The sequence below is a fragment of the Dendropsophus ebraccatus genome, chromosome 11 (genome assembly GCF_027789765.1).
Source record: "Dendropsophus ebraccatus isolate aDenEbr1 chromosome 11, aDenEbr1.pat, whole genome shotgun sequence".
NCBI classification, from domain to species: Eukaryota; Metazoa; Chordata; class Amphibia; order Anura; family Hylidae; genus Dendropsophus; species Dendropsophus ebraccatus.
Genome location: NC_091464.1, coordinates 26,610,282 through 26,633,987, shown reverse-complemented (window position 1 = coordinate 26,633,987; position 23,706 = coordinate 26,610,282). Strand labels below are relative to the sequence as shown.

Genomic DNA, 23,706 nt, shown 5'->3' with positions numbered 1-23,706 from the left:
ATACCATTAATGTGTACTACTGCAGGAGGTATTTTGCTTTTTTTTTTTTTTTTTTTTTTTTTTTTGTATCTAAGTAATGTTAAAAGTAGACCTGTTATTGCCAATAAACACAAGGAAGTTCAGCTCTGTGATATATAGATTTTTTTGATTTGATTAAAGGGGTACCCCAGTTAATTAAAAAAGCTCAAGTTTTTCACTACTTAGCTGCTTTATGTCCTGCAGGAAAAAGGTATATTCTTTTCAGTCTGACACAGTGCTCTCTGCTGCCACCTCTGTCCATGTCAGGAACTGTCCAGAGCAGCAGCAAATCCCCATAGAAAACATCTCCTGCTCTGGACAGTTTCTGACACCGACAGAGGTGGCAGCAGAGAGCACTGTGTCAGATTATAAAGAATACACCACTTCCTGCAGGATATACAGCAGTTGATAAGTACTGGAAGACTTGAGATAGATTTAAAAAAGTAATTTACAAATCTATATAACTTTCTGACATCATTTGATTTGAAAGAAATATTTTTTTCTTTGAGACCGTTGCGAGTATGTAAATCACGCGCCCCCTTAACCCACCTGCTGCCGGTGCACACATTACCCGTCATTGCTCTTGCTTGCTGCACAGGTTCCCAACTTCCTGCTCAGCCAATCAGACTGGCTGAGCGGTAGAGCCGGAAGCCGGGAGCCCATGCAACAAGCAAGAGCAATGACGGGTAATGTATGGGCTGGCAGCAGCGTGTGTGTTAAGGGGCTAGGTGATTTACATACTCACAGCGGTCTCAAAAATCCCCTGCAAGTATGTATTCACACAGGAACTGAGAGGACCTTGGATCGGATCTCGCCACAAAACTCTCAGCGAGATTTCTGCTGCAATCCGTTGTGTGTGAAGCTGCCCTTAAACAACTTTTCAAGATCTAGTAAACCACTGAAAAATAAACAGACAATAATCCTCATGTACCTGTAATAACTGTACCACATTTGGTATTTTGTTGAACATTTCCTGCAGCTGGTGAAGGATGATATTATGACAGTTACTGCAACCTGAATTAGGTCCAGTTGTCCCAAGGGATATGTGAAATATATGGTGAATTGAACTCCACTGAATACTTATCTGCAATGTAGATGAAAACAAATTATAGGAGAGCACTATAAAGCATTGCATATGTAAGACGTCCTAAAACAGCCTTTCACTTACCGAGCTCCCTTTTGTTTGCCCGTAACACAGGATAAGTTTGCGATAATTGTATAACCTGACCTCGGAGAAAAGGTTTAAGTGGGGTGGTATGTCTTGGAGAGGAAAAGAAAAAAAAAATTAGCTGGTGATGAAATTAAGGGATTATCCAGAGAGCAGAAAACCTAACAATATTTAGAGGTAGAGATTACCTTGTAAACACCGTGAAAATTCCAACACACATTCATACAATCGTGCAATGCTGTTCCAGTCATTTAGGAACATTTCTACCACTTTGCGTCCCCCTACTGGTTCCGAAAGAGGATTTTCATACGTCAAGTACACATGTCGTGTTGGACCTACACATAAAAAAAATGAGGTTTAATATTTCTTAAATTTTGGCACAATCGCTATGTACAAAGACTGCAAACAATCCCACCTACCTTGTTCCCTAGAGGAAGTACTGTTTAGAGGACAGTTTGCAAACACGAGCTCTGCTACCCATGTGCGATTATTCCTGCCTTGCAAGCGGAAAGTGCAATCGAGAAGTGACTGTTCTAGTGCCTTCTGGGTTTCTTCACAAATTCCTTTACATGGAGGAACTCTTTAAACACAAATAGAAAAGTTAAAATAAAGCTTAAAAAGGGGCATTCCAGCATAATTAAAAAAAAAAAAATCCTGCCGAGGCGGTTGGATAAAAACATATTTTTAACTAGTCCTCCAGTCTCCCTCCCTCTTTCCACTTCTAAGACGAGCAACCTATCACTGGCCAAGAAGGGACACTAATGCAGCCAATGATTGACTGAGCAGGCAGGTCCTGGAACAAGCACTTGCCTGAGGTGGGAAGTAGACAGAAGTCTGGAGGCCCAGGGACTTGGTAAATATAGGTTTTAATTCTAGAAGCATCTTTTTTTTTTTTACAATACACTGTAAGATGCCTTTAGGCTATGTTCACACAAAGTATTTCAGTCAGTCTTTTTTCAACCAAAATCAGGAGTGGAATTGACAGAGCAAAATTATAATGGAAAGATCTGCACAGGTTCTGTGTTTTTAATCCACTCTTGGCTTTGGTTAGAAAAAAAAAAAAAGACCGACGGAAATAATGTGTGAACATAGCATTAAGAAGAACTTTAAATAGCAAGGAAATATCAGACAAATGCAAATATGATTTTGGATTGATTAGTCCAAATTTGAGATTTTCAGTTCCAACCACTATACTTCTGTATCACCTACAGAAGGCCAATGGATGGTAGGTTCCCAACTATTATAGATTAGGGAAGAGGTTTGACAGTGTGAGTGCTATGCTGGTGACACCAAGGACAACTTATTAATTCAGCAGCTACACACCCTCCCATCAGCTCTGCAGGCCCGTCATTTAGTTTAACAGGATATGACCTATAAGAACTATCTGGCAAAGGAGAGTGATGAAGTTCTGCATCAGATGTCCTGGTCTCCAGCCAAATGATCTAAACCCAACAGAAATGAGCTGGACTGTAAGGTAAAAGGAAATGCAGCTCAGTACGAAACATAGTAAAAGCATCCCAGATGGATACCTCACAGCGCAGGCTGAGTAAGTGTGGTCAAAGATGTAGCCAAAAGCAACTAGTTTAAAGATTTAGGGTAAGCTTTAATTTTTTTTCATATAGCAGATAGTAAAAATTCTTATAAGAACATAACCATTTTCTTATACTGGGGCACAACTAGACCTTTACTGGAGCCAGTTAGACAGTGCAGCTTAGTCACACGTCCTTATCCACAGTCATATCATCAGCTCTGCCACTCTCTACTGCTAGATACCCACTACAGTGCAAGATTTTGGTGGACAATTTTTGTGGCTCAGGTTACAGCCAGTGTGATGCAGTGTATAACAGTTGACAGTTTATTAGTACCACCAAGCTGTTTCCAAACATATGGCCTATTTCCCTCTATTCTGGTGTATGGCCGCCACTGTCTCCACCTCCTAGTGATGTCATGACTTAAAGGACCCCTTTCACCTTGGCACTTGGAGCAGAGCCTGCCCAACCCCCAGTAGAGTCCAGGATACTTAGCTCACCCTGCAAGTCCCGCTCCAGAAATTACCGCCCGACGGTCTGCGCGCGCTATATGTAAATGACAAGATATGAGCCCAACCTCCATACAAAATCACTAGAGCATGCATCAAGTCATTTACAAACAGCACGCATAGACCACCGGGCGGCATTTTCTCCACGGTGGGACTTGCTTCTGGAGCAGGACTTTCAGGACGGGCGAAGTATCTGGGGCTCTACTTGGGGGGGGGGGGGGGGGGGTGAAAGGGAGAGGGAGTGCTCACTAGCTAGGAGAGCAGTCACGATAGGGACCAGGAAGTGGTGAACGGCAGGGACTGTGTGTCATCAGGACACTTTAAAAGAAGGGAAAAAAAAATAGTACAATTATGTACAATTACTTCAAACATTTTGATATCAACCTAATTGGTCTTCAGTCAGTGTCCTGCTGCCCAAATCTGTTAGAAACCACCTGCACACTGAGACCCTACAGAGTTTCAATCAGGCATTTTTGGCACATATACCAGATTTACATTGACTGTATATTGGTCTTATGCTGACAACTAGAGTTGGAGCCAAATATCCCATAATAGTTAAAGCCTATAACTGCTTGTTCCTACTACTCAAATAGTGAAGTGAATAGCATAACCATTGTCACATTATTTGATCAGAAGAATCTATAACAATTACCCTTTACAAGTTTATCATCCTCATATTTTTTTAAAATAGAAAAGCAAATATTGCAGAACAGTACTCAATTTACCTTAGTATTCTAATAGCATGGCTGAAGCCATCCCCTTCTATCTGGACACCTTGATGGGGAATGTCCATGTTGGACAACTGTAAAAACACAGGCAAAATAAAAATGATGATTAGTAATAATAAAGGTTGTGCTTCACCCATGGTGGTGTGTGGCTAGACCACCTAAGCACTAGACATAGTACAGCCATAGACAAGACTGTGTTCAGAGACATTTCTAGGTGTGTGTAAGGAGTGCTACTATGCTCCATTAGTGATAAAAATGTGCAGCTGTGCAATCAGTCTCACAATAAGTATCTAGTACAGATGAGCGCAACTCAAGCCTATGGCTGTATCCATGTTTTCACAGACTCCCTAGGGCTGCATTCAACTTCTTCAGCCACCGGTACTGAAATGCCGAGGACTCACCTCTACTATCTATACAATCAAGGCAATGTAGGAAGAAGCTGACCACAATAAACACATTGCAGTCAGTATCCCTGAATGGGAACTGCAGTAACCAGGCCTGGCCACTACAAAGCGTATGGAACCAACTGTTCCGCCCCTTACACTGCACAGATTTGGTTACGGCAGCCCCACAGAACAGCTGATCAGCTAGGAGTGCTGGCTTTTTGGCAGCCCATTAATCAGCGATTGATGGCCTTTCCTAACGCTGCATTTACACGGAGTGATAATTCGCCCGATCGTATGTTTAACGATATCAAAAGAATGATGTTTTTTTTAGAACAATCAGCACTTAGACGGAACGATATATGGTACGGAAAAATCGTTTTGCGATTTTAGAACATGTAAGATCAAAATGAACAATTTCTCACTAGTCGCTTGATCATTCGCTGCGTTTACACGTACGATTATCGTTCGAATTCGATCGTTATCGTGCAAATTCGCATGATAATCGTTCCGTGTAAACGCGGCATGAGGGCAGGCCATCAATTTTTTTTCCCTGGAAAACCCCTTTAAATTAGAGATGAAAACAAACTGTAATGGGGGAATACCAAGAAATGACATAAAAAGATGCTTACAGACACAAACAAATAGTATTAGGGGTCTGTATTTAGTTCCCCGTTTTCAATGGAGTTTATTCATTCAAAAAGAGGAATTCACACTCACTTCTGTTCGAAGTCCAATAAACGGCATGTTTGAGTCACACATGGCCACAAAGTGAGCAAGCACTTTATTAAAGGCACACATTTCTCCTGTCCGCTTTGGCTTCTTGGACTCTGGAGAACCCTGATCACCAGAAAGCTGGAAGAAAGTAAATTAAGTAATATAGGCAGCGAAAATATCTAAAAACAGGTGCAGCATGCGGGTGCGCTTTAAGGCCAGTACACCAACACAATTTTTATACAGGGTGAAAATCTTACTTTGCGTTTACAGCCGGCTTTCCCTTGTTTTCTCCACGTTCCATCAAAAGACAACTCATCAACATTTGTCTTGAAGCGCTGTAGCAAAAGTGCAGTCGGTGGGTTATCTTCCCCATCGTTGTGACTGACTGACAAGAAGTGGTAGTTGTATTCCAGTTCTGTTGGATTACCGCCAACCTCAAGCATCTCCACTACCTAAATTCACAAAAGGAACAGGTTCAGAGTTGTATTTTTTTTTTTTTTAACTACAATGAACTTAAAAAGTAACAGTTTAAAAATCAATCCATTACTCACTATGTAATACTGTGGAAGACGTGTCAGTTTGATGAACAGCTTATGTTTGGAAAGATTGCTAATGGGATGGTTGGCATAGTTTGTTATATGCAAAGACTCACTGCACACAGTGGGAAGATGCTTCACCGAATGCTTACAACGCTGCTGTCCAAGCCAGAACCTGTAATAAAAGGAAGATAACAACATAAAATTACTGTGTAAGAGAATTTCAGCAGCTGAGCTCATATAATAAAGGCTGGCCTATGACTAACAAATACAGGCCTAAAACAAATGAGTTGTGACCAATAGAATTGACAAAAGCCTCATTCACACATCCGCAAAATTTGTCTGTAATTGCGGATCCACAATTATAGACAAATGGGCTTCTATGTGCCTGTTCACACATCCACAATTTTGGGGATCCGTGAATAGGCAGTGATCCGTGCCGCAAACAAATAGGACATGTCATAGTGCGGATCCACAACTGAAGCATGGGTTATTCTATAAAATGAAGTGGCCCATGAATTGCAGACATCTACGGAGGCACAAAGTGCTGTCCGCAGTCGGATCTAAAACTGTGGACAGCACTTGTGGACGTGTGAGTAAAGCTTAAGGCACAATAAAGAAAAGCAAGCAAGAGCACCATGCTATAAAAAAAACATATGAGACTAAAATAAGTAAAAAAGGATAGCTTGAACACTTACTTTAGTTGCTGAAGCCAAGGAATTATTTTTTTCATGTCATCATTGATGGATTTCTCAATATCATCTAATGTGGTCTGATCTACAAGAGAAAACATTTTCATTTAAAGGGTTTAAAGTGAATGCCATCAACGTAACTTTGAGTAGGTCACCTCATCCAAGTCAGATAAGTTGTTGAATGGGCGCCTATGATTCTTGTTTTATCAGCATTATATTGAGTTCTGGGGAATTCTGTGGCACAGTAAACTCCTTGAACTCTATAACACGTTGCTAAAACCAGTCCTGATCCATTTTTTTTAGTGTAGCAGGGCACATTACCCTGCTCAAAGAAGCTACTGTTATTTGTGATTACCACTGCTATAAAAGGTGTATGTATATCCGAAGTAACATATCCACATAAATCATCGGAATCCAAGGACATTGCCTGAGTCTTACTGTCTCTGCTTAGCATGTCTTACCATAGTGTAACATTTCCACAGGTTAGCAATGCACAAGCACCTTAAAAAAGTCACATAGATTATTACCCTCACCACTATTTACAAACATACAAATCAAATCTTACCAAATCCATAAAGCATGAGCTGAAACATTCCTGAATGAAGATCTACAAACACGTGAAGACATTCTGACCGCCCACAGGGCTCCAGAATGGGGATCACTAATGTTGGAAGGGCCGTTTCCACAAATGCTGCAATAAAAGAAAATAATATACTGTTTTCATAACCTATTTGTGCATTATATCTCAATATTTCAAAACTCTATGGTTAAAGGGGTTATCCAGCCTGGGGGCACTTTCTGGGGGGAACCGGGGAGGAGTTGGCTGAAATAAAAGACGTCCACTCACCTCCCCGGTTCCAGCGGTGGGTCACTCATCGCGGCGCTCCGGTCCCCGGTTCCTGGTGTCTGACGCCGCCGGAGACGCTACGTCTCAGGGCCGCTCAGCCACTCAGTGAAGGAGGCGGGATCCGTGTGAAGTCCGCTCGGATCCCGCCTCCATCACCGAGTGGCTGAGTGGCCCTGAGACGTAGCGTCTCGGGCGGCGTCAGACACCAGGAAGCGGCCGGGAACCGGGTACCGGAGCGCCGCGATGAGTGACCCGCCGCTGGAACCGGGGAGGTGAGTGGACGTCTTTTATTTCAGCCACCTCCTCCCCGGTCCCCCCCCAAAAAGTGCCCCCACACTGGATAACCCCTTTAATTACAAAAGGTTGAATTAGATGGATATATGTATTTCTAACCTAACTACGCAATTACACAGGTATGTGGTAAAAACAACTGGAAATACTGGATCTGGGACAGCAATGCAACACAGCCTGATATCTCAGCAGAAAACGGAGTGTACATAGCTAATCATGAGACTCATCTAGTTACTCAAGGAGTCAAAAATAATATATATTTTAAAGGGGTAGTGCAGTGGTAAACAATTATTCACAGAATAACACACATTACAAAGTTATACAACTTTGTAATGTATGTAATGTCTGTGAATGGCCCCCTTGCCCGTGTCCCACCACCCCCACCCGTGTACCCGGAAGTGTGGTGCGCTATACATACCTGTCACGTGCCGACTCGTCTCCGATCTTCAGTCAGCGACGTAGTCTTCGGCCGAATCCCTCCGAGCGTCCTGAGTGCCGGCCGCCCTCTGCCGCGTCATCGGCTGCTCAGCCGCGATTGGCTGAGCATAACTGTGCTCAGCCAATCGCAGCTGAGCACCTGATGACGCTGAAGAGGGCGGCCGGCACTCAGGACGCTCTGAGGGATTCGGCCGGGCCGTCCGAAGACGACATCGCAGACTGAAGATCGGAGACGAGTCGGTACGTGATAGGTATGTATAGCGCACCACACTTCCGGGTACACGGGTGGGGGCCATTCACAGGCATAACATACATTACAAAGTTGTATAACTTTGTAATGTGTGTTATTCTGTGAATAATTGTTTACTGCCGCACTACCCCTTTAACTTTTCTAATAATCCAGAACTTTTATAACTGCTATTATACAGATACACTGCAGATGTAAGTATACCTACAATTGTCATTTGGGTTGAAATTCTTTAAGATGGCTTTTAACTCCTGTAGCTTCTGATGTGATCGAGCGTGTACACTGTCGATTAGCAGTTTTTCTATAGACAGATGGTCAATCTAGAAAACACAGGGTGGAGTCATAAATGTGTAAACTGAATAAGTAACAAAGAAACCCCTTACTGAGAACCAACTTACCCTCATGGCTCTTTCTATTAATTTAGAATCACAAGTTGGCAGTGGAGGCTCGTGGGATATCTGCAATGGTTTAGAGCCATCACTCTCATCGATCTTTACGGTGACCTTGTGAACAGAAGCTGTACCTGTTTTTCTTCCTAGTATCTGTTGGCTGTAACAAAATAAAACTGATATGTCAACTCTTAACATGTAAGAAATTACTGATGATTAAAAGGGGTTTTCTGTGTTTTAAAAATTCACAACCTATCCTTAAGACAGGCCATCAACATTAGCCTGACAGAAGTCTGACTCCCAACTGTTTTATGGTCAACCCTCATTGTCCCTCTGGTGAGGCCCTGGCATCACTTTGGTCTGTTGGGTGAAGCCCCAGTAGATAAAGTTTGTGAAGCCTTAGGGCCCTATTACACCCGCAGATATTCTGACAGATTTTTATGAGCCAAAGCCAGGAATGGACTATAAACAGAGAATAAGTGATAAAGACTGAGATTTCTCCTCTTCTCAAATCCATTCCTGGCTTTGGTTTAAAAAAAATCAGTCAGATAATCTGTTGGTGTAATGGACCCTTACGCAAGTGTTTTTTCCAAGATATACTATACATTAATGGTATCAATCTGATCTGCACCTAGTCGGTGGTGGTCTGAATAATGGCTTCCTCAAATGCAAAGATCAACTTAAAGGGAATCTGTCGCTAGGTTTATGCCTTAAATGAAGGCAACATAAACTAGTGACAGAAATGCTAAAAAGAGCAATGTATTACTTATATCATACTGTTCAGCCATTCTCCTAATGTGCAGGAGAACAGGATTCCTCCGCCCTCCAGCTGTTCATTGACAGTTGCCTGCCCATACACAGCATGGATAGATAACTGCCACTCTAGCTGAGTTTGCTGGAGCTCATGAATATCCAGGACTACTGAGCTCATGCACATAATGGAGAGGACTAGTTATTGTCCATGTTATTCAGCTGCATGGAACAATGTAAGTGATATATCATTCTGTTCTAAATAGGACGTCATAAACCTACTGACAAGTCTCTGTCTCAGATTGATAAAGGAAACTGCAAGATCTAAAGTATCTAACTGATGATATGAAAAAAAACTAATAAAAGGGGTACTCTGACACTTAATGTTTTATATAATACTACTCTTATAGAAAGCATAATACACATTTAAACTTTTTAAAATAAACAAAAGTGAATACGTACTTCCAAACAGCCAAAATGAGGCTTTTCCCTGCAATGTATCTTTCAATCTGAACAAGATCTCCCCAGCGCTCCCTTATTAGCATTTGTGCCTGTGAATGGAGGACTTCCAGCTGAAGTGATAGGCAGAAAGAATCTACACAGCCCACATTTAAGGAAACGTAATGTAAGTAATGTACCTAAACCATAGGAGTAACCAGTATGCATTGTACAGTTATAGCAATCAAACAGCATCCGTCAGCAAAATGCTTCACGCATTTGGCCGTATAGAATACGCAAAGTAATCGTGTGACCACTCATCATCACTATGTACACAAAGCCATCAGGGAGCCAGATGATAAAGTTCCGTTCTAGAGATTAACTCACACACAAGCCAACTCATTAGTCTTATTTACACCGGGCTCACAATTCCTAGGATACAGATGATCATCATACTAAAAATGTTATTCCCCCCCCCCCACACACACCGGCGCCATTCTATTCATGTGCAATGCTTAAAGCGAATGTACCTAATGGTACATTAGCTTTAATATTTTTATTTGAAGATATAAAAAAGTGTAAATGATATGTAAAGGATACGTAAACATGTGTACATGTCCTGAAGAGGTTTCTCATCAGCGAAAAGCCGAGATTGAACCAATTGGTGAATGAAGTTTATCTGCATGCTGTGAACTAGTGCACGGCCATCTGTAAGAGAAGCAAAGCAAAAAAAAAAAATTAACCACAATATAACAAACATTAGTCTGTAAAATATAAAGAAATAAATATTTTCATTTTTTGCTTTTATAAATTGCATTAGGGGGATTCCAATATGAAGACCACAAGACCAAAGGCAATTTTAGTTGTTAATAGGGTTCACTCCGGCTATTCATATCATTTTTAATGTGTTGCTAGGGTTGAACAAAAGAAAACAATCAACCCATACTCACCTGACATCGGCTCCTCCTGTGTTATCCTTGGGTCCCCCACTGAACGCTCTATTCAGTACTTCCAAGATGGACTCATCTCGGCAATGACAGCGTGCTATGCCAATCACTGAGCAAAGCAGGACAGGACAACACATTGGGGGGGGGGGGGCATGTCAGGTGAATATGAGATTTATTTTTTTTTCTCTCTGCAACCCCAGCAATTTATTTAAAAAAAATATGACTACCCGGAGTACCCCTTTAACAATACATTATTACACAACGCATCATCTAAAAACATTTTGTCAGGTAATTAGAAGAATTCCATTGCCCCTTCTGTTTAGTTGTTTTTATGGTGTGGAAACCAGCCACACAGTTTTTTTTTTTACTTTTATATAGGAACTTCATTCATTTTACCACATGGTGAAGGCCAGTTGCTGTGTTGGGGGTATTACAACTGTAAGCCTTCCCTGGGGGCTGCATTCCCCAACATCTGGCACTGTGAACATGTCCTATATATGATGAAGTATATAATGTTTGGAGGTGTCATTTTGATCTGGCAGGATAATAATTTTTTATCACAAATTAGACATTACCATGATCCATAAACGCTTTTTGTGTCATATGTAACGCTTTACCTTCAAAACTAATAAAATTCACCCTGTATGCATAACATTACCTCCAGTTTCTTTATCTTCCACCAGAATTTCCAGTTTTAGAAGTCTCCAAGGAACATCAGGATCATCTCCCATTACTGTCAGAGTAGCTTCAAACTCTCCCTCTACACGAAATTTCACCCTTCCATTGGCTGTGGAGAAATTGTTGATATAAATGTAAGTATACAGGTACATACATGACTACAGTATTCAGCTTAGTGTCGTGGAGAAGACAAAAGAACAGCACTCATCCATACCAACTGTGAGATTTGCCAACTGCGGAGGAAGGTCGGTAGTAACCAGTCGATGCCTCAGGATCTGATTGAGTTGGTGAAGAGTTGATTGTTTTTCAGTTTTTGTGATTGGATCAGGAGGGATAATTTTATCCTGTTAGTAGAGAAGAGTCAACTAGTTAAAAAAAATAAAAATAAATAAAATAAAGCAATGATTTAACTAGGCTATTGGTGCACTCTGATATACTAGTAATACCTAAAGGCCCCATACATTTTATACTGGCCATCAGTATAATTTATATGGAGCCAGCCAAGTCTCCACCGACGACATAGCGATTGGGCGGGATGGAATTTCACTGCCCCACCCCTTTGTTTGTTGAGAGATAAGCCTTCTCCAGATGTGTCTGGTTGTGGCTTACCCCACTCCATAGAGACCACAGGAACATAATGGCCCTATTCCAGGGGAAGTCTAGAGGAGCAAACGAGCGCTCTCAGCGCTCCTTTGCTTCTCATTCCCCGCTCGCTGCCATAGCTATTCAACGTGGCTGCAGCGAGCGGGTGAGTGCGGGAGGGGTGGCGGGGACTGCCTGGGTGATCGCTGATCGTCCGAGCAGCCCATAGGATACAGCAGCGTCTGCTGCCAATGCTCCTATTCAACGGAGCGACGGCAGCAGATCGCTGCTGTATCAGTCGCTTGTTTTTCAACATGTTGAAAAACAAGCAACTGCAACGATCAGCCGACACGAACGATGTCGGCTGATCGTTGCACTCTATTCCACGGGACGATTATTGTCCGTAGCGGGCCGATATTCGTTCCGTGGAATAGGGCCTTAAGGCCCATTACACGGTCAATTATCAGACAGTTTAGTGTTCCTATGAATGCTCACATGTTTAACTAGGAGTGTGCGGCCAACAACAATGAATTAAATGGCCAGATGCATATTTAAAGGGGTACTCCAGTGAAAAATGTTTTCTTTCAAATAAACTAGTGCCAGAAGTTTGTAATTTACTTCTATTTAAAAATCTCAAGTCTTCCAGTACTTATCAGCTGCTGTATATTCTGCAGGAAGTGGGGTATTATTTTCAGTCTGAAACAATGCTCTCTGCTGTCACCTCTCTCCATGACAGGAACTGTCCAGAGCTGTAGAAAATCCCCATAGAAAACCTCTCTGCACTCCAGACTGCAAAGAATACACCACTTCCTGCAGGACATACAACAGCTGATAAGTACTGGAAAACAGGAGATTTTTGAATAGAAGTAAATTACACATCTCTGGCACTTTGACACCAGTTGACTTGAAAGAAAACATTTTTCACTGGAGTACCCCTTTAATTGACATCTGCAAATGAGTGCTGATCCCACTGATGCTGCAGCCAAAAGAATGAGACCTGATTACAGAAAATAAGAACTGCAGTCCTATAAGCCGCACTGCTGTGACACTGCAGGTGGGAGGATTATACAATCGACAGTCCTCTTTGTCACTTGTTTTTATGTTCAACATACCCTGATACACGTTGGCAGTCGTGGATAGGACCCTGTTGTAAGAACATCAATGGCATAAGGAATTGCAAAGCTAGGTAGTCGTGCATGCACCAAGGCATCTCTAGCCAATGAAGCAAGTCTGTCAGCTGTGTCAACAAACAAGATGGTCTGCTGGTCGAGGAAACTTGATATCATCTGCAGAAAAAAAGGAGGAAATATTTAAAGTAAGGACATGTTCATAGGATTTAAAGTTTCTCTTGCATCTAAAAAAATAAAATAAAAATACTTCATAGAGACTTGACAAAAGATTTGATCGCATGGGGCCGTATGAGTGTTCCTGTGATCTCAGTCTCACTGCACAAGAGGTGCTCCAATATAAGTCTATGGAGACAAACTCCTGACACAGGACAGATAGCAGCGAGCCACTTCTCCCATCCTTAAGGCCCTATTCCACGGGTCGTTTAGAGGAGCAATATCGTTCATATTCGGCCGATATCGACCGTTACAAACGATATTCGTCCCGTGGAATAGAGTGCAACGATCAGCCGACATCGTTCATGTCGGCTGATCGTTGCAGTCGCTTGTTTTTCAACATGTTGAAAAACAAGCGACTGATATAGCAGCGATCTGCTGCCGTCGCTCCGTTGAATAGGAGCAACGGCGCTGCTGTATCCTATGGGCTGCCCGGACGATCAGCGATCCCCCGGGCAGCCCCCCCAGCAGCTCCCCGCCGCCCCTCCCGCACTCACCCGCTCGCTGACGCCGCGTTGAATAGCGGCGGCAGCGAGCGGGGAACGAGGAGCAAACGAGCGCTAATAGCGCTCGTTTGCTCCTTCAACCGACTCGTGGAATAGGGGCATTAGGCCGCATTCATGTGTTCCGTACAGAGCACGGACGTGGAATGCCTCTAACAGAATCTGTCCGTGATGCTGGGAGCGGGGGAACTGTATGAATATGTGCAACGCTTTACTGAAGCAGCAGCACAGCGCTGTTATTACTGTCATTTGCAGATTGCCTACCAAAGCTTTGTCTGTCCCAAATCCAGGCAGTGAACATAAACCAAAAGTAAACTACTACAGACAAATTTAGAGGCTGCTATCCATGACAGAGTACATTTTATTAATTTTTAACACACACAATATATATATTCTTGTATAATTAGTTGTCAGCCTTAACTACTGTGCGTAGCAGTAGTTATCTAAGGCACAGTACTGATAATAGTACACACTACCTGATAATCTGGCACAGGGTGTAACCTGCCTCCTAAATCATACCTGAAGTGGTAACCATTGCCCTGACTTACAACATGCCTAGCACTAGTTGGTAACTTGCAGCACTGCGATGAATGTTACATTTGTATTTTGTATTATGGCTTGCTTTATTTCTTACCCACTGCATTTGCATTTTGCAAAAGTAAGAGTCAGAACAGACATGCAACTAAAAGCTTACTTATGTAAACACGTAATACTCACCGCACACTTCTCCACCTTGCCAGCATTGTTTGCCCATTTCACAAGAGCTAGCAATCTTACAAAGAGCTGACGGGTACGGCTAGCAAACTGCACAATTTCAATTTTCCTATTGTAGTAATAAAAAATAAATAAAAAGCAGATTACAGTTTGTTTTAATTGTATTAACACTAGTTTTCTAAACACAATAGCAAAGCCCACCAAATCAGCAGTGTTCGTATGGCACACAATTACTACAGTACTGTTTAGCAATCCTTGAAGCGTTGCTTTAGCTGTGAAGACCAGATCAACAATACTATTTTCCCCAATCGGAGGTTTGGGTTTCCACTGATATGCCCACACAGGGGAAGCTCTGTGCACAAGCCCTAGTAAATAGGAAGATGGCTTGTGCACAGAACTCACCTAGTATGGATTTATCCATGGTACCCAGATAAGCTGGCGGTGGTGGCAACAACCACACGTGTATCAGGAAGATCTGCATGGTGAAAGGTGCACTTCAAAATAAATGTATAAATTAAAAATATCCCAGTCTCATGATAAAAATAAACAACAGATCTAGGAAGACTACTCATAATCTATGTTTCTTAAAGAGGACCTGTACAATGTAAATGCATGCAATGTTTGACTCAGTAACCAACTGGGTGTTACCAGTTGGGGGCATGCCCCTACACAGTCTAATACTGTCAGTTCTGATTGGATAGTGTCAAACAGTGTAGGGACACCTACCCAGCTGGTAATCTAGTCACAGGTCTAGTAAGACTAAGGGTCCATTTACACAGAAAGATTATCTGACAGATTATCTGCCAAAGATTTGAAGCCAAAGCCAGAAACCGACTACAAACATCAGGTCATAAAGGAAAGACTGAGATTTCTCCTCTTTTCAAGTCCATTCCTGGCTTTGGCTTCAAATCTTTGGCAGATAATCTGTCAGATAATCTTTCTGTGTAAATGGACCCTAAGGGCCCTATTACAAGGGACGATTATCGTTAAATCGTTCGAATTTAAACAATGATCGTTCTGTGTAATTGCAGGCAACGATCGAAAAATCGTTGGTATGTCGTTGATCGTTGATTTAGATCTGAACCTAAAACTATCGTTAATTTTTTTTTTTCCGCAGTGTAAATGCACATTGTTCATTGTTTTTCTGGGATGAGAAGGCATAAACGATCATAGTAACGAATGCAATAACGGTCATAACTAACGATTCACGTTCTGTGTAATATGGTGAACGATTTCAGGTTAACAATTAAAAACAATCTCGTTTGCGATCATTAATCGTTAAAAATCGCTCAGTGTATTAGGACCCACAGAGGAACGACACCTTGCAGTGCTATAAAAATAGGTGATCCAGAATTGTTATTTCATGGTCATTGCATACATTTGCTAGAACACACAGGCCAGGAGTGGGGACAGGATAGAAGATAACTAACTTATCAGTGCTAGAACCCGCAATATTCGTGAGAATGTAGGAACCTTGGCCCAAGCAGCAGAACACATGCTAGACTGCCACCCAATCACTCTCTATGGGACTTCCAAACACAGCTAATAACACACAGGACAGGTGATGACAACAAACCTTGGGATAACACCTAATCGAATTTTATACACATGTAGCAAGAAGGGGGAAAAAACTACAAATCTCCTAATCCGAGACATTCCTATTTTGTGGAGATTTGCTGAAATAAAACATGCAAAATAATTTATGGACTAATAACAAGCAAGAAAGAAAACTCACCTCTCCATGTCAGTCTTTCTTGGAAGTCTAAAAAAAAAAAAAAAAGATAGTAGTTTCAATATGACATAAATCATAACCATAAAATGCACATTGTATACTCCAACTTTTTCTTTTAATTCCATGATGAGCCAGTTAAAAAAAAAAAAAAAAAAAAAGTGTCATTTTTGCATACAAAATTAGCAAGAATTAAAATTAAGAGGGAAAGTAAGGCTGGGTTTACACTACGTTTTTGCAATTCATTTCTTTCATCTGTTTTTGCAAAAAACGGATGCATTTGTGTGCATCCGTTTTGATTAGTTTTCTCAATTGACTTCCATTATAAAAAAAAAAAAGGGATCAAAACGCATCCGTACATAAAAACAAGGTCAAGTACATTTTTGGGTATGTTAAAAAAAACTGATAAGCTTTGATACTTTTTTTTTTTATAATGGAAGTAATAGGAAAAACAGATCAAAATTAATGCACACAAAGGCATCCGTTTTTTGCAAAAACTGATGAAAAAAACAGATTGTAAATTTTATTATTCTGAACACAGGGCCTGGTGTGACACCACTTAAAGGGGTTATCCAGTGCTGCAAAAACATGGCCACTTTCTTTCAGAGCCAACACGACTCTTGTCTCCAGTTCAGGTGCAGTTTCAATTAATCTCCATTCACTTCAATGGAACTGGAACAGCAAAACCGCGCCCAAGCGGGAGACAAGAGTGGGTCTGTCTCTGGAAGAAAGTGGCCATGTTTTTGTAGCACTGGATAACCCCTTTAAAAATTCACTTGTCCCACTGATTCAATGGGATTTCTCGAGAGTCTCCACTCTCTGCTCAACGCAAATATGATCATAAGTAACAATTATCGTTCCATGGAAATGAGTGAATGTTTTTAGGTCTTTCGCAATAGCGGTTGTTTGAGATTGTTAATCGTTAACGATTATGCGAACGATAATCGCTTGGTTGAATAGGGCCCTTAGGCATCAGATCCCGGCCCAAGATCATGTTTATGTGTGGAGAGAGAGCACAGGCAGGACAGCAAATCCTTCTAAACTTTCACTTTCACAATTAATAAAAAGGGAAAATGAAACTGTAGAAAATACAACAAAATGTAGAAGAAAGGAAGAAAATATCCACAATATAAAACTAATACCTGTGAGACTGTAAGAGTCAGAATGTATAGGGGTGGTCACAACGACAAAGGGAATGATGACACTGACTTGTCAATGTATTTATCTCCAGGAGGATTAGAAGGGGATAGATAAAAAGCTGAGATGTACTAGTGAATGTTTCAGAACTGTTATATACTAAATATACAAACAAGTTCTTTTTAAAACCATAGACCCAACCAGAAGGGTCTATCTCTTACACATTATTTCAGTATTACTGACCATCCTTTTATACATCACATAGCAGGAAGACAAAGTCCTTCTTGGGAAATCCCAGCACCAAGGGAGGACAAAACCCGCCAAATGACACCAACCCATAAGCAATGTGTCTATTCCAATGGGTCAGTAATATGTATATCTATACACCTGCTCCCAAACCACCACAAGCAGATATAATGCACACGCTGTAAGCAGCCATAGGTGTCACATAAACCATTCATTCTCTGACATGATTCACTATCACTAACCTAACGTGCACTGGAGGCTACAGACACCTACAGAACTCTATGAGCGCTGGCTACAAGGCTATACTGCTACCGTATGAGGAAATATTAGACGTAGTAATAACATATTACATTATTCTCACTTTCAGAGGGAAAAGAAACTAACAGAACTTACCAGTGTAATTGGGAAGAAAAGACCTGTTTACAACCAGTAGCCTCTATCCATACACTGCAGTATACAGGCTTCCTAATGAGCAGCCTGTCATACAACCATCCTGCCATCCATGCTTCTCTTCTGACTGACTAGTAGTGCCCCCTCTCTTCACAATCAGGCCTTTATCCTTGCACTTTTCTATCAGGACCACTATCTTATATGTGACTTAACACAATTTATAACAGGGGGCTACAATATCTTCATAGATGCAATGTATACTATTCCAAAGGATCTTGCTTATCATGAAGAACATTTATTTGTCTAACATAATAAAGCCTCAATGGAGAGGACCAAGCGAGCGCCAACCTGTCAGCCAACCTACTCATTCCCAGCTCACTGCCGGCGCTATTACACATGCCAACAGCGAGCGGGTAAAAGCGGGGGGCCGCAGGGAGGTGCAGGAGGGGCTCCTTGGACTATCTTTAGATTGTCCATAGGAGACAGCAACGTCTGCTTCCGCTCCCATTATACAAAGCGACGGCCAGCAGAACATCGTTATTGTTAAAAAAAATGTCAACATGTTGAAAGACAAGGATCTGCCGACACTGTGCACGTCAGCTGATTGTTGTCTTTTAACAGTAGCCATTACACCAAGCGATAATCGGCCGTAAAGGCAGATAATCGGACTAATACGGCCGATAATCGCTTAGTGTCACAGGGATTTTAGATACACTGTAGAGAAGGATTCTTGATGTCACTATAGGGTGACCTGGTTGACTGACTAGATCTTTATGCCGTTTATGTCTATACACAAATGTATTAGATTGGTTAACCAAACCTAGCAGCAACTTAGCAGGCTATGTACGCAATGCACTTTACTATATGCTGGGGGCCTATAACACCAATGTATACACCATAGTATGGTGTAGGATTTTTGCAGTGGCGTAGAGATGTGCAGAGTGCTGAACATTCTAATACAGAGGGAAAAAATGAGGTGGCCTATACGGATGTGTACCTAACATATAGAAAGTCTGTCACTTGACACATACACCGATTTCCCTAGAATTATCACCAGGGGAAATAAATAGATGACATTGTTACAATGGCCCCTGTCAGGGTATATTAAGCAGCAGTCAGTGTGTGAAGGCGATGTGCACCTACAACAGGCAGGTGAGCATCACAACGGGCTCGTGTAGCAATGGAACATGAATATTTTACATCAGGTAAGAAAGCAGCTACATGTGTGTATCACTTAGTGCCTCCTGGTGCCATCTCTGCCACAGATAAGGGAAGAGGACAACAAGCGGGCAGAGGCAGGGTGAGGTTCTGGGCAATACTCTTCTAGGACACCATGATTCCTGACACTCATGGGAACGTTACTCCCACACGTACCACCAAACCAAAAATTTGTATACATCAAGTGCACCCCTTCACGACAGATACCTCAGGACACCTTCATAGTCCTCCTGGGGCCTATTGCTCAACAAGTTAAAGCTATTTAGGTATACTACAGTGTGTATATATAGAGAGAATGTAAACGAGCGTAATTACAACCATAACTAATGACTATCGCTCTGCGTATTATGGTTGACGATTTGCAATTATTTGTTAATCTGAGAAAATGAAAAATCGCTTGTGTAATAGGAATGACAAGATAACATTAGATTGGACCATTACAGTAGTAATGTCTATTCTGACAGCAGAGAGAATAGCACACTGAGTCCTACCATCACCCTGTACTGCCAAGGTGATGGATATGATGGAGTCCCCAGAAAATACCACTATGTCTATAGTAGGGATGCACGATGCACCGAAATATCGATACTACTATCGATATTTCGGGCAGAAAACCGGTTCGATACCAGGATTTCCTGGTATCGATACTTTGTTAATTTGCATAATAGCGCAGTTTAACATAAAGTATAGAGCAGAGAACACGGCCGGCGGCTGTCTGAGTGCCGGCCGTGTTCTCTGTATGCCTCTCCCTGCTCCCACCTGTCACTTCCTCCGCGCTCTCTCTCCCTACGTTCCCGGCGGCGCCAATTTCAAATAGCCGGCACATAGCAATTGCTTGTGCCGGCTATGTAACTGTGTTGATGCCGCTGTCACACTGACAGCGGCATTAACCCCTCCTGAGCCGCTCCGTATGCAGCAGGGGTCGGCTACTGTGTGTAGCAGACCCCCACTGCCGGTGTCTGTCTGATAATAGGATCCGGCTCAGCCAGATGCTGTTATCAGAGAGATGATTTATGTGGCATGTGGCACGGAGGAGAGCGGGAGGTCCGGGAGTGGAGGACAGAGAAGGCTGGAGGTGAGGAAGCTGAAGACGGAGAGCGGGGGTCAGGAAGAGGAGGACGGAGAAGGCTGGAGGTGAGGAGGACAGAGAGGGCTGGAGGTGAGGAGGCTGAAGAGGGAGAGCGGGGTCGGGGAGAGGAGGACAGAGGAGAAGGCTGGAGGTGAGGAGGAGATGCGGCCACTCCATCTGGCTGCACTGTGAGGTGGGGGCCACAGGACTGTGAGGAGGAGCGGCCGGGGCCCTCAGATAACTCCCGGGCAGACATCAGTGGGGGATGACCAGGAGGTCGGCCGTGCTCTGACGGGGGAGGGGGGCTGTAACCTGCAGATTACCCTGCCGCCCAAATCCTGGTCACCATGCCCTGAAAGAAGAAAAAGTGCAACTACAACCCTCATCATCCCAATAGCTGAAGTGTGTGTGTTACATGACTACAGCCCCCACCATCCCCCTGGTAACTGAACTGTGTGTGTTACATGACTACAGCCCCCACCATCCTCCTGGTAGCTGAAGTGTGTGTGTTACATGACTACAGCCCCCACCATCCTCCTGGTAGCTGAAGTGTGTGCTACATGACTACAGCCCACAGCATCCTCCTGGTAGCTGAACTGTGTGTGTTACATGACTACAGCCCCCACCATCCTCCTGGTAGCTGAAGTGTGTTATATGACTACAGCCCCCACCATCCTCCTGGTAGCTGAAGTGTGTGTTACATGACTACAGCCCCCACCATCCTCCTGGTAGCTGAAGTGTGTGTGTTACATGACTACAGCCCCCAGCATTCTCCTGGTAGCTGAAGTGTGTGTGTTACATGACTACAGCCCCCACCATCCTCCTGGTAGCTGAAGTGTGTGTTACATGACTACAGCCCCCACCATCCTCCTGGTAGCTGAAGTGTGTTACATGACTACAGCCCCACCATCCTCCTGGTAGCTGAAGTGTGTTACATGACTACAGCCCCCACCATCCTCCTGGTAGCTGAAGTGTGTGCGTTACATGACTACAGCCCCCACCATCCTCCTGGTAGCTGAAGTGTGTTACATGACTACAGCCCCACCATCCTCCTGGTAGCTGAAGTGTGTTACATGACTACAGCCCCCACCATCCTCCTGGTAGCTGAAGTGTGTGTGTTACATGACTACAGCCCCACCATCCTCCTGGTAGCTGAAGTGTGTTACATGACTACAGCCCCCACCATCCTCCTGGTAGCTGAAGTGTGTGCGTTACATGACTACAGCCCCCACCATCCTCCTGGTAGCTGAAGTGTGTTACATGACTACAGCCCCCACCATCCTCCTGGTAGCTGAAGTGTGTTACATGACTACAGCCCCCACCATCCTCCTGGTAGCTGAAGTGTGTTACACGACTACAGCCCCCACCATCCTCCTGGTAGCTGAAGTGTGTTACATGACTACAGCCCCCACCATCCTCCTGGTAGCTGAAGTGTGTGTGTGTGTTACATGACTACAGCCCCCAGCATCCCTCTTGGAGCTGAAGTGTGTGTGTTACATGACTACAGCCCCCACCATCCTCCTGGTAGCTGAAGTGTGTGTTACATGACTACAGCCTTCATCATCCCCCCTGATAGCTGTTGTGTCTGTGTGTTACATGACTACAGCCCCCATCATCCCCAGCTAGCTAGTGTTACATGTCTTCAATTTCTATTCTTGTGGGTTTTTTATGTAATTTATTCAGTATCAAATTGGTATCGAGCATTGAAAAAAAAAGTTGGTATTGGTATCGAACTCAAAATTCTGGTATCGTGACATCACTAGTCTATAGAGCAGGGACGGCGAAGCTTTGGCCCTCCAGCTGCTGCAAAACTACAATTGCCATCATGCTTCAGCTGTCCAAGCATGCTGGGGAGTTTTGCAACAGTTACAGGGCCAAAGCTTCCCCATCACTGGTATAGAGGATATATACAAGGGATCCCTGATCATACACAGGTACTGAAAGATACCACCATGTCCATATAGGATGTATACAGGAGATCCCTGATGACACAGGCACAGAAAGATACCAGCATGTCCATATAGGATGTATACAGGAGATCCCTGATGACACAGCCACTGAAAGATACCACCATGTCTACAGGATGTATACAGCAGGTCCCTGATGACACAGCCACAGAAGGATACCACCATGCCTACAGGATGTATACAGCAGGTCCCTGATGACACAGCCACAGAAGGATACCACCATGCCTATAGGATGTATACAAGTGACCACCATGTCTACAGGATGTATATAGTAGGTCCCTGACCACAAATATGCAATAAAGGATGCCATCATGTCTATAGGATGTATATAAGGGATCCCTGATCACACAGGCACTAAAGGACACTCCAGCCACTAGAAGATACCCCCATGTCTATAGGATGTATACAGCAGGTCCCTGGTCACACAGGCACAGAAGGATACCACCATGTCTATAGGATGTATACAGCAGGTCCCTGGTCACACAGGCACAGAAGGACACACCAGCCACATGTCTATAGGATGTATACAGCAGGTCCCTGGTCACACAGGCACAGGATACCCCCATGTCTATAGGATGTATATAAGTGACCACCATGTCTATAGGATGTATACAGCAGGTCCCTGGTCACTCAGGCACAGGATACCCCCATGTCTATAGGATGTATATAAGTGACCACCATGCCTATAGGATGTATATAAGTGACCACCATGCCTATATAGGATGTATACAGCAGGTCCCTGGTCACACAGGCACTGACAGGCTGAGCAGTGGACTATCTCTCAGTGACAGCACCCCCTCCAGCCTGTGCAGGGAGGCCTCAGGTGACTGCCCCCATATGAATACTGCAGCCCGGGACACTTACAGGTCGGCCAGCACATTGATCTCCTGGTAGGTCCTCTGCAGCAGGAAGTCGATGAGGGTGCTGAGGCGGTAGCCATGGCTGGTGGAGCTCGCAGCCACTACGGCGCCCGGTGGAGGAGGCTGAGGAGCGGTGGTGGCTCCTCCACTGACCACCAGCTGACTGCTCTCCAGCTGTACAGGAGGCATCCTCTCTGCCGCTCACTCACTCCCTACCGCTCATAGAAGCCGGCTGTGAGCAGCAAGGGCATGAGGCAACGGGGCCGGAGACCCCCGCACACCGAAGCCCCCGGAATACCGAATACAACCAATGTGTAAGAGCCCCGGGCCCTACAGGCGGCCGCCTCCTTCACGCACCGGAAGGGAATGTAACAGCAGCGGCAGGGGGAAGGGGCTAAACCGGAAGAGACTCGCTGACTCGCAGCCGACGCAGTGCGCATGCGTGCTGTACGGGTATGGGCGGGGCTAGTGCTTCGTCACGTCAGGATGTGTCATGTCCGCCGTGATGTGACGTCAGCCGTACAGGGAGCTGGCAGAGGAGGGGACGGGCTGCGGAAGGCTGATAGGAGACCGGGGGACACTGCGTGTGACTGATAATAACATATCGGGGCAGTGTTTCCTTACATCAAGGATGGGGAACCTT

General features: G+C 43.7%; 1 protein-coding gene across 2 annotated transcripts in view; it reads right to left on the bottom strand.

The window, feature by feature from the left end:
- The window catches only part of MED14 (mediator complex subunit 14), a 39,622-nt gene extending 16,156 nt beyond the window's left edge, over positions 1-23,466 (bottom strand). For both annotated transcript variants that reach the window (XM_069945165.1, XM_069945166.1), the window contains exons 1-20: positions 23,068-23,466; positions 16,183-16,209; positions 14,451-14,556; positions 13,000-13,173; positions 11,520-11,649; positions 11,286-11,414; positions 10,281-10,388; positions 9,705-9,837; positions 8,502-8,652; positions 8,312-8,423; positions 6,846-6,971; positions 6,287-6,365; positions 5,604-5,763; positions 5,310-5,504; positions 5,056-5,190; positions 3,950-4,026; positions 1,606-1,766; positions 1,375-1,521; positions 1,187-1,278; positions 950-1,102 (exon numbers count right to left, since the gene is read on the bottom strand). In XM_069945165.1, coding sequence (XP_069801266.1) covers positions 950-1,102; positions 1,187-1,278; positions 1,375-1,521; positions 1,606-1,766; positions 3,950-4,026; positions 5,056-5,190; positions 5,310-5,504; positions 5,604-5,763; positions 6,287-6,365; positions 6,846-6,971; positions 8,312-8,423; positions 8,502-8,652; positions 9,705-9,837; positions 10,281-10,388; positions 11,286-11,414; positions 11,520-11,649; positions 13,000-13,173; positions 14,451-14,556; positions 16,183-16,209; positions 23,068-23,252 — 2,580 coding nt within the window. In that variant the 5' untranslated portion in view covers positions 23,253-23,466. The remainder of the gene's footprint in view (positions 1-949; positions 1,103-1,186; positions 1,279-1,374; positions 1,522-1,605; positions 1,767-3,949; positions 4,027-5,055; positions 5,191-5,309; positions 5,505-5,603; positions 5,764-6,286; positions 6,366-6,845; positions 6,972-8,311; positions 8,424-8,501; positions 8,653-9,704; positions 9,838-10,280; positions 10,389-11,285; positions 11,415-11,519; positions 11,650-12,999; positions 13,174-14,450; positions 14,557-16,182; positions 16,210-23,067) is intronic.
- Between the last annotated feature and the right edge of the window lie 240 nt (positions 23,467-23,706).